At 40.4% G+C, this 9,305-nt stretch overlaps 2 protein-coding genes across 3 annotated transcripts; one reads left to right on the top strand and one right to left on the bottom strand.

Moving 5' to 3' along the window:
- Nucleotides 1-617: 617 nt before the first annotated feature.
- Nucleotides 618-2,235, bottom strand: LOC115104247 (type-4 ice-structuring protein LS-12-like). The gene is made up of 4 exons (XM_029625579.2): nucleotides 2,188-2,235; nucleotides 1,771-1,839; nucleotides 1,352-1,469; nucleotides 618-1,030 (listed from the first exon to the last, which is right to left on the bottom strand). Exons 2-4 carry the CDS (start codon nucleotides 1,814-1,816, stop codon nucleotides 757-759), a joined length of 438 nt encoding a protein of 145 aa, XP_029481439.1. The 5' UTR covers nucleotides 1,817-1,839; nucleotides 2,188-2,235; the 3' UTR covers nucleotides 618-756.
- Nucleotides 2,236-4,378: 2,143 nt separating this feature from the next.
- LOC115104237 (RNA-binding protein 8A-like) lies at nucleotides 4,379-7,815 on the top strand. 2 transcript variants are annotated; one of them, XM_065009681.1, is made up of 6 exons: nucleotides 4,379-4,484; nucleotides 5,284-5,343; nucleotides 5,471-5,548; nucleotides 5,769-5,905; nucleotides 7,061-7,197; nucleotides 7,457-7,815. In XM_065009681.1, the coding sequence occupies exons 1-6, from the start codon at nucleotides 4,424-4,426 to the stop codon at nucleotides 7,503-7,505; spliced, it is 522 nt and encodes a 173-aa protein (XP_064865753.1). In that variant the 5' UTR covers nucleotides 4,379-4,423; the 3' UTR covers nucleotides 7,506-7,815. The 2 variants fall into 2 exon arrangements, with proteins under 2 accessions (XP_064865753.1, XP_064865752.1); XM_065009680.1 differs by having other exon boundaries at nucleotides 4,385-4,490.
- Nucleotides 7,816-9,305: the final 1,490 nt, after the last annotated feature.

Below are 9,305 nucleotides of genomic sequence, written 5' to 3'. Positions count from 1 at the left end.
CACCTGAGCGAGTCTGACCACAAATTAGAGACCACTATGATGACACACCAAATGCGTTTGATGGATCCTTTTTGGCATCTAATGCCTCTTAAGGGGAAAGTAATCTAAAAGTAACTGAAATTAATAAGATTACATTACTGAGTATGGGTAATCCAAAATTACTGATTACAATTTTGGACAGGTAACTAGTAACTGTAACGGATTATATTTAGTAAGTCAACTACCCAACTCTGCTTATAGGCTATATGATAGTGGCCCAAAGGTCAGTATAACAAAACAAATATTAACTTGCACTTCAATAAGCACTTCCCATCCAATTCCGCCCAGAAATGTATCTAATTTCAACCCCATAATTTGACCTTTAACCTTCATTAAATTACACAGCAGTACACAGTGTATTAATTTAATCTGCAATGTGCCCATGTTTTTTATTATTTTTTTTACCTTTATTTAACTAGGCAAGTCAGTTAAGAACAAATTCTTATCTTCAATGACGGCCTAGGAACGGTGGGTTAACTGCCTGTTCAGGGGCAGAATGACAGATTTGTACCTTGTCAGCTCGGGGGTTTGAACTCTAGTGGTAGCCTAGTGGGGAAAATAATCACAGACAAAATGGCCACCTTTCAAGCCCTTTATTGGTGAAATTTCAGCATCATTTCAAGATGATGTCAAGAGAAGGAGTGAGCTGGACTTGACCCAGGTGAAACAGACAGAGTGGAGATGGTTTTTCCTTTCTATGTGGATGTAACGTTAGCTTTACTGGGGGGGGAGGAGAGCCTTGGTTTGGTCAACCACGGTCTGGAAGAGCTGCTCCATCTGGGCCTGCAGGTCATCAGCCAGAGGCTTGAACTGGGCCTGCATCTTGTCGACCAGAGGCATGAACTGGGCCTGTAGGTTATCAGCCATGGGACGCACCTGCTTCTCGATGTCACTGACGAAGGGCTTCATCTGCTCCTGGATCTTCTCAGCATGCTCCTGGATCTTGTCGGTCAGAGGTGTGATCTGAGTCTTACCCTCCTCCAGGTAACCCCTATGGGTAAAGAGACACACTTAGAGAGACGTTTTCCAACAGCTGTAGGCTCAGGGAGCAAGCTAGCTTTAAAGCCGACTGTATGGTACTGATGTGAAAACAGACATGTTTAAGATGTAATATCCCTGTCAAGTACAATGTTACGAATAAATAAAATGAATAGTAACAATTTGAATGACTTCATATCTTAAACGTGAAGAGATTCAACTCCATACAGAGTTGATGGTACTTATTTTGTTGATCTGCAATAGAATCTCCCCTCAAGAGAAGTATTCTATTATTTTATATTATATTGGAAGAGTGTGGTGGTCAGTGACGTACTGAGCCTGGCTGATCAGCTCATGAGACTTCACTGTCTCAATGGCGTCCTGGAAGTACTTTGTGAGAGTCTCGATCTCAGCAGGGATGTCACGCTTCACCAGGGAACTGGACTCACAGCCTGTCATACACACACACAGAAAACACACTTAGTTACACACACAGTATTGTGTTTATAACGCACAGTATTAATTCAATCTGAAAACAAGGATGGATGTAGTTATGATTAAAGAGGTTATAGATTAGCAGAGGAGTAAAGGGCTTGATTTTCAAATAAATATTTATCCTCTGAATTACCTTGTTTATCAGTTATGTGTTACTCAATTACTATTCATGAGTAGTAATAAGTATATATGCAGATAAGATAGAAAGTCATAAAGATTTTTCTTTGTTGCGGAACAATTTATGTAATGGATTCTTACCAATGGCCAGCACAACAACAAGGGCAGCGACGAGAGAGAATTTCATGATTGCTGATGGGCAAGGTGGATCTACAGAAGAGGAGACGAGGATTAGGACGACAACAGGGAGTTTCAGATGCAACATCATACACTACATGACGATTGACACTCAAAAGATATTCTGTTCACCTTCAGAAGTTGCACTTATCCTTGGTGAAACCAGGTAAATGTGATGAAACTCTGACCACATTAAGATCGCAGTAGAAATTGGCATCATATTTAACCATGTAGTCATAATGAAAACTTTACAGTACTTTGATGTATCTCTCTTGAGGTTACTACACTAACAAAAAGACACACAATACATATGAATTTTTAAGTGTTAAACCAATATACTGAGGCATTGGGATCAGACAGAGAAAACCATGGAAGACTTACCTTTACTTCTGGGGGTTCTTGGACCTAACGGTACCTTGTGGCTGGGGCCAAGGGTTTTTTATAGCTCCTGCTGGACAAAAGGGGCCTGGCCCAAATCTTATTGGCTACAACATGTAAGGGAGTGACCTGAGGTGGAATGTGCAAATGTGTAGCGTTGGCTGATGAACCTTGATGTGGTGCCTGTCCCAATAAAGACACAAAGTCCAAGTGTGGGTACTGATTGGGTTCGAGATAAGGTGCTTAAGTTGCATCATTTCATTTTCCCTCATTTGTTTCCAATGTTTTGGGGTTTTATTAACTTATTTTCTTAAGGATTGGCAGAGCTAGCATTTTTATAGAAAAAGAACGTTGATTTGTGGGAAGTAACTCTCAGCAACACAAATGAGAAAAGCTTGGTAGTGTGCGTGTTAACCAGGGTTGGGGTCCATTCGAATTGAAGGCTATAAGTTCTAGTCTGGCTAATACCAGTAAACTGAAATTCCAATTCACAACAATTGAAAAAGGGCCTCTGTTGTCAATGAGTTCTCAATCAACTGAAAAGGGGATGCTGTTTATGTCAAAAGGGGATTTTAAATTCAAATCACTTCCTGAATTGACTGACTTCAATTTGATTGACCTCTTCTGAAGAGCTAGTCTTTATTACACAGCCATTAAACGCACATTAGAAAAAGACTGATGGTAACACGACTGACAACACCTTTTCTACTTTCCAGGTTGGACGTTCCATCAGCCATTGCCTCACTGCACATTACTAGTGTTACAGTATCAGCCAGAAACATAGAGGGCCTCAGATAAACCCATCACATCAGGGGAATGGTAGATACATTGCTTGTATATGAACTTGTTATTGCTGAGGACATCTATTTCAGTAATAATGTGAAACTAATGGTAATTGCATTGTTTTATGGTTTGGTTACAATCAGTTAGAGTCAGCAAAAGAGCTGACATTTCCTATTCAGTTTGTAGATTGAGAACATAGATACTGGCATGTGCTCCTATAGTCGCATGCTTAATAGTTTAATGTGGTCAATGTCCAGTTTTTGCTGTACTGTTGGAATTTTTTTCTCTACTGGGTAATCTAAAGTAATGATGATACATATTATCATTCATACATACAGCAAGAATGATCCTCTGACATACTGTAAATAAATTGCACATTGCATGAATGAATATAGAAAGACCCATCATTAAGAGAGAAAATATGTAATATGACTTCATTCATTATTTTGAATCTCTCCTATGAATGTAATTATCTCAGCAAATTAGATTGGCTGGACCAGAGATCCCAATGTGACATGTACCCTAGATGTTGATTGAGCAATTTCTCATAAATATCACCCTCCGACTCGTGGATAAAGTACTTTTTGTATTTCCAAGTTCTTTCATTATTTTTCCATCTCTGCATCTTTCTTTGTATTGAGTCCATGATTCACCACAGGGAATGGGAAAATATTGTGCTGAGGTACTTTCAGCAACTTTTTTTTACAGAAAGGCATAGCCTATTTTGTTGAGGAAGATCTCTCTCTCTAGGCATCTGGCAGCTTGGTGGATCGTGGACGCAGTCAGCATAACTCACCTCTAGCCAAGTAACCTAACATCACAAGGTTATGTGATGTATGAATTTTTATGATTACCAAGGTGCTGTGCCTGCTCAAATAATTTAAATTTAAGTCATTCAGCAGATGCTCTTACACAATGCGACTTACAGGAGCAATTGGGGTTAAGTGCCTTGCTCAAGAGCACAACGAAATTTGTTCAGCCAGTCAGCTCATTTACTGGCCCAATACTCTTAACCGCTAGGCTACCTGCCATTTAAATCTGTGAAATTCAACTAATAAATTGAAACTAACTGACACAAATAATTCGATGTGAACAATACACGCCCATACCCATGTATTAATTTATTTCACATTTCTAGTTATAATATATTGGATTATATTTATACGCTTTCTATAGCGTCTCTGATAACAGGGGTCTGTCTATTCATTAGTCGGATTCCGTTAACAGAAACCGTTTACTGTTTACTCTAGAAACCAAAGGGAAACAAACATAACAAACAGAAAGGGACCAACCTGCATTTGTCATATAGAAATTCTAATTTCCGTTGCAAAACGTTTAGCAAAAGACGAAACGTTTTGAAATCGTAATCCAACTAATGAATACACACCAGGCAGGGATGCTTCCCGGATATCATCAACGTTCACGCGCATCAGTGCAAAAAACAGGAGCTAACAACATGGCGGACGTACTAGATCTTCATGAAGCGGGAGGCGAGGACTTTGCTATGGATGAGGATGGTGATGGTATAATTTATGAAACAGTAGTTCTGTGTTTTTGTGTGCTTGCTATGGACTCGCTAATATAGCGTATTTGGGGAGTTTTCGACTAACTGAGTGAATATTATCCGTAAATCGTGGATGCGTGTTGACTGTTGGGCCTAGTTGCAACCATTCAAACATGCTGGTTGGCTTATGTAGTGTAATACCTTTTTGAATTGTGCTTATGTCGTTTGAAAAATGTGTTAGCTAGTGAATGTGTACAGTTGCCACTTCCAGTTACTGAATGTTTGTTTGGCATTGTTAAAAGATGGCGAGTTAGCTTGCTAATGCGTTAGCGCAACCTATCTGGCTAACACAAGTGGTAGCTAGGTAGGCAGTTAATTTGTTTGGAAACTGCGAGATCAGTGTGAATAACTCACCAACTACATAATCAGCATTTCTTCTGTCGACTATTGTAACCCGATGGCGATGAGCGTGTGAGCTACTGAACGTTAGCTAAACTAGCTTAGCTAATTTACTAGCTAACGTTACACCATTCTAAAATGAACGTATGATAGCTAACATTAACGTTAGCTAACACCCTTTCAACTTGTATGTGACCAAGTTAGCTAATTAATTTGTTTGTCAACTGTGAGGTCACGGTAATAACTTGTCAACTAACGTAGTTATTAGATATTTATTTCTGTCGAGTTAGCTACTGTAGCTAGCTGTCTTAAAAACGCGTTGGACTATTCATTAGTTAGGTATTCTCTAGCTAAGTCAGTGTGTCTGTACTTTCAGTTCACTAATGTGTGTCTGTAATGTCTTCATTCCCCAGACAGCATCCACAAGTTAAAAGAGAAGGCAAAGAGGAGAAAGGGACGAGGTTTTGGTTCCGGTGAGTTACCACACTGCAGTTCTGACTCCTAACCTGGCTGTATTCTGCTTCTCCGATTTTTCAATAGTGTATGACAGTGTATGTTTGGGGTGGGATGCATGATTCCCTTTGTTCTCTGCTCTGCTAGAGGAGGGAGCGAGGTCCAGAGTGAGAGAGGACTATGATACAGTGGAGCAGGATGGAGATGAGCCAGGTCCTCAGAGATGTAAGTGCCATAATGAATTTAGGGTGGACATTCTTTTGTCAGTCACTTCTGAATGGGGGGGGTTGATTTGAAACTGTGTTTTTGTACATCGTTCCAAGTTTTAAAATGCTCATAACAATTTGAGTTTAATTTCAATATTGTGTTATAGCAGGTGGTAGCCCTAGTTAACCATAGAGGCAGTGATTTAATTAACACAGACATGTTTTTTTTATTCTCTCAGCTGTGGAGGGTTGGATCCTTTTTGTGACTGGGGTACATGAAGAGGCAACTGAGGAGGACATCCACGACAAGTTTGCAGAGTTTGGAGAGATCAAGAACCTACATCTGAACCTGGACCGAAGAACAGGTTACCTCAAGGTTAGGCCGAATCCCCATGTCTACACAGCACATTTTAATTTGGGGTTTGTTGCTTGGCCAGTTTTTGCCAGGGTTAATTTGCCTGGCTAATATTGAGTTTCATAATTGTGTAATTTGTTGTGCACTGCTCTTAAGCCACAATGTGGCAGCATTACACTGAACATGGGCAAATGACAATGTGTGTTTTTGTTGAAATTGTTGCTTTCTTTACTGCAAAGCAGACAAAATTATAGGGTGGTGTAAAGTAGGTTTTTGGGCGGTGTCATTATATTTTTGACCACTTTTACTCCACTACATTCCTAAAGAAAACATGTACATTTTCCTTGACACAAGTATTTGCTACATTTCGAATGCTCAAGCTGGACCTACTTATGGTCCAATTCACACAGCTATCAATAATAGCGCGTCACCACTACCGCCTCATCTGGCGAACTCACTAAACACACACACTGCATTTGTAAATTAAGTCTTGTTTGCTCCGAGAGAAAAAAAGTGCAGTCTTGATGTATAGCATTTACTTTTACTGAAGTATGATAATTATGTACTTTTCCCACTAGTGTACATTTAAAACAAAAGACGTTTAGTCTTACTGAAGTAGTATTTTACTGGGTGACTTTTACTTGAGTCATTTTCTATTAAGATATCTTTACTTTTTCCCCAAGTATGACAATTGAGTACTTTTTCCATCACTGAAATTCTGTTATTGTTGTTAATCAATTGAAGCACTGTTTAATTTAGGATTTGACAAGCATTCTCCTCATCCATTTTTGCCATTCCAGTATCTGTACAGTCATTAACTGGTTATTAAGTATGGTGTGGTTGGAATATAGCAGGACATTGAATTCCACAACACTTCCTGCAGCTGCACATCTCAACCTTAGGCATCACACGTTCAGGGAAAAGTCTGTTTAATTAAGAACTAGCTGCATTTCGATCACCTCGATCTGCCGTTTTACATTGTGGGATAATTAGGAATACAGCAACACCTGCCATTTCTGTATTGCAGTATGTTTTCCTGTCCTTTTTAGTCTGGGTTGACAGAGGTACTCGTGTTGACCTGCGACCGTTACGACAAGAAGGGTAAGCCCTTCTCGTCGTAATATTAAGACTAGAATTTGACTTTCTCATGGATTTGCTCATTAATTCCTTTCACAGGGTTATGCGCTGGTGGAGTATGAGACATACAAAGAAGCCCAGGCAGCCATGGAAGGGTTGAATGGCCAGGACATGATGGGCCAGCCTATCAGTGTGGACTGGGGCTTTGTCAGAGGACCACCCAAGAGCAAGAGGAGGTGAGTGTCGTAGAGTGAGCGGTAGTCTACTGTGGAGGGTAACTGTAGGGGTTTGGAGCTGTGAGAACACTTGAAACATAAACCCATTTCACATTTTAAGTATAAGATGACTTGTTTGGGTCTAATATGAAGAGGGGAACAGAATGGGTGCAGAGGCGTGACTTGAATGGGGGGAAAAAGAGAAATGACTGATTTCAAGTGTAAATTTGACGTGTTGTAAATTATTTTGTTGAGTTAACCCTCCCTCTGTTCCCCACAGGAGTGGTGGACGGAGACGCAGCAGGAGTCCAGACAGGAGACGACGTTGATTCCCCACATCTGCTCTTGAAAGGGTTATTTTTAGCACCAAATACACTGATCAGTGAAACTTTTTTTGCATCAACAACAAACTGTTTTAAAGTAGTGGTATTCTTATGGATCCCTCTATTCTGTTTCAAGGTTTAATTTGGTTATGTTCTGGGCCATGTTTCCCAAACGCATATTAAGGCTAAGTTCATTGTTAAAATCATAGGATCCTTGGTTTTCATGATGAACTTAGCCTTAAGATGCTTTTGGAAATCTGGGCATTTGTGTGGCCTTTTTTGAATGTATTACATGGGAATAAAACATTTAAGTGAATCATGTGTGCCATGGTCATTGTTTTGTTATGATGTTACAAATGTTTTAATTTCTCTATATTTGTGTGTACACTGAACAAAAGTATAAACGCAACATGTAAAGTGTTGGTTCCATGAACTGAATTTAAAGATCCCAGAAACTGTCCATTTGCACAAAATGTATTTCTCTCAAATGTTATGCACAATATTTTTCTTGCCAAGATAATCCATCCACCTGACAGGTGGGGTGTATCAAGAAGCTGATTAAACAGTATGATCAATACACAGATGCACCTTGTGCTGGGGGCAGAAGGTCACTCTAAAAGATGCAGTTATGTCACACAACACAATGCCACAGATGTCTCAAGTTGAGGTAGTGTGCAATTAGCATGCTGACTGCAAGAATGTTACCAGACAATTTAATGTTAATTTCTACCATAAGCTGCTCCAATGTTAGAGAATTTGGCAGTGTGTCAACCTATTTTTTTAAAAGATATCTGTGACCAACATATGTGTAGGTTACTACAGTCCCTTGTTCGAATCCAGGCTGTATCACATCTGGCTGTGATTGGGAGTCCCATAGGGTGGCTCACAATTGGCCCAGCGTTGGCTGGGGTAGGCAGTCATTGTAAATAAGAATTTGTTCTTAAACTGACTTGCCTCGTTAAAGGTTAAATAAAATCTGTATTCCCATGTGAAATTCATAGATTTGAGTCTTATTTATTTTGACTGATGTCCTTATATGAACTGTAAGTCATTGAATGTTGCATTTATTTTTGTTCAGTTTGTACACTGCTCAAAAAATAAAGGGAACACTTAAACAACACAATGTACCGGTAACTCCAAGTCAATCACACTTGTGTGAAATCAAACTGAAGCAACACTGATTGACAAATTTCACATGCTGTTGTGCAAATGGAATAGACAACAGGTGAAAATTATAGGCAATTAGCAAGACACCCCCAATAAAGGAGTGGTTCTGCAGGTGGTGACCACTGACCACTTCTCAATTCCTATGCTTCCTGGCTGATGTTTTGGTCACTTTTGAATGCTGGTGGTGCTTTCACTCTAGTGGTAGCATGAGACGGAGTTTACAACCCACACAAGTGGCTCAGGTAGTGCAGCTCATCCAGGATGGCACATCAATGCGAGCTGTGGCAAGAAGGTTTGCTGTGTCTGTCAGTGTAGTGTCCAGAGCATGGAGGCGCTACCAGGAGACAGGCCAGTACATCAGGAGACGTGGAAGAGGCCGTAGGAGGGCAACAACCCAGCAGCAGGACCGCTACCTCCGCCTTTGTGCAAGGAGGAGCACTGCCAGAGCCCTGCAAAATGTGCATGTGTCTGCTCAAACGGTCAGAAACAGACTCCATGAGGGTGGCATGAGGGCCCAACGTCCACAGGTGGGGCTTGTGCTTACAGCCCAACACCGTGCAGGACGTTTGGCATTTGCCAGAGAACACCGATAAATAAAGGGGGCATATAAGCAGACAATGAAAGCTCTTACACTATTTG

This window comes from Oncorhynchus nerka, linkage group LG3, assembly GCF_034236695.1.
Source record: "Oncorhynchus nerka isolate Pitt River linkage group LG3, Oner_Uvic_2.0, whole genome shotgun sequence".
Lineage (NCBI taxonomy): Eukaryota > Metazoa > Chordata > Actinopteri > Salmoniformes > Salmonidae > Oncorhynchus > Oncorhynchus nerka.
This window is presented reverse-complemented; position numbering and strand designations above follow the sequence as displayed.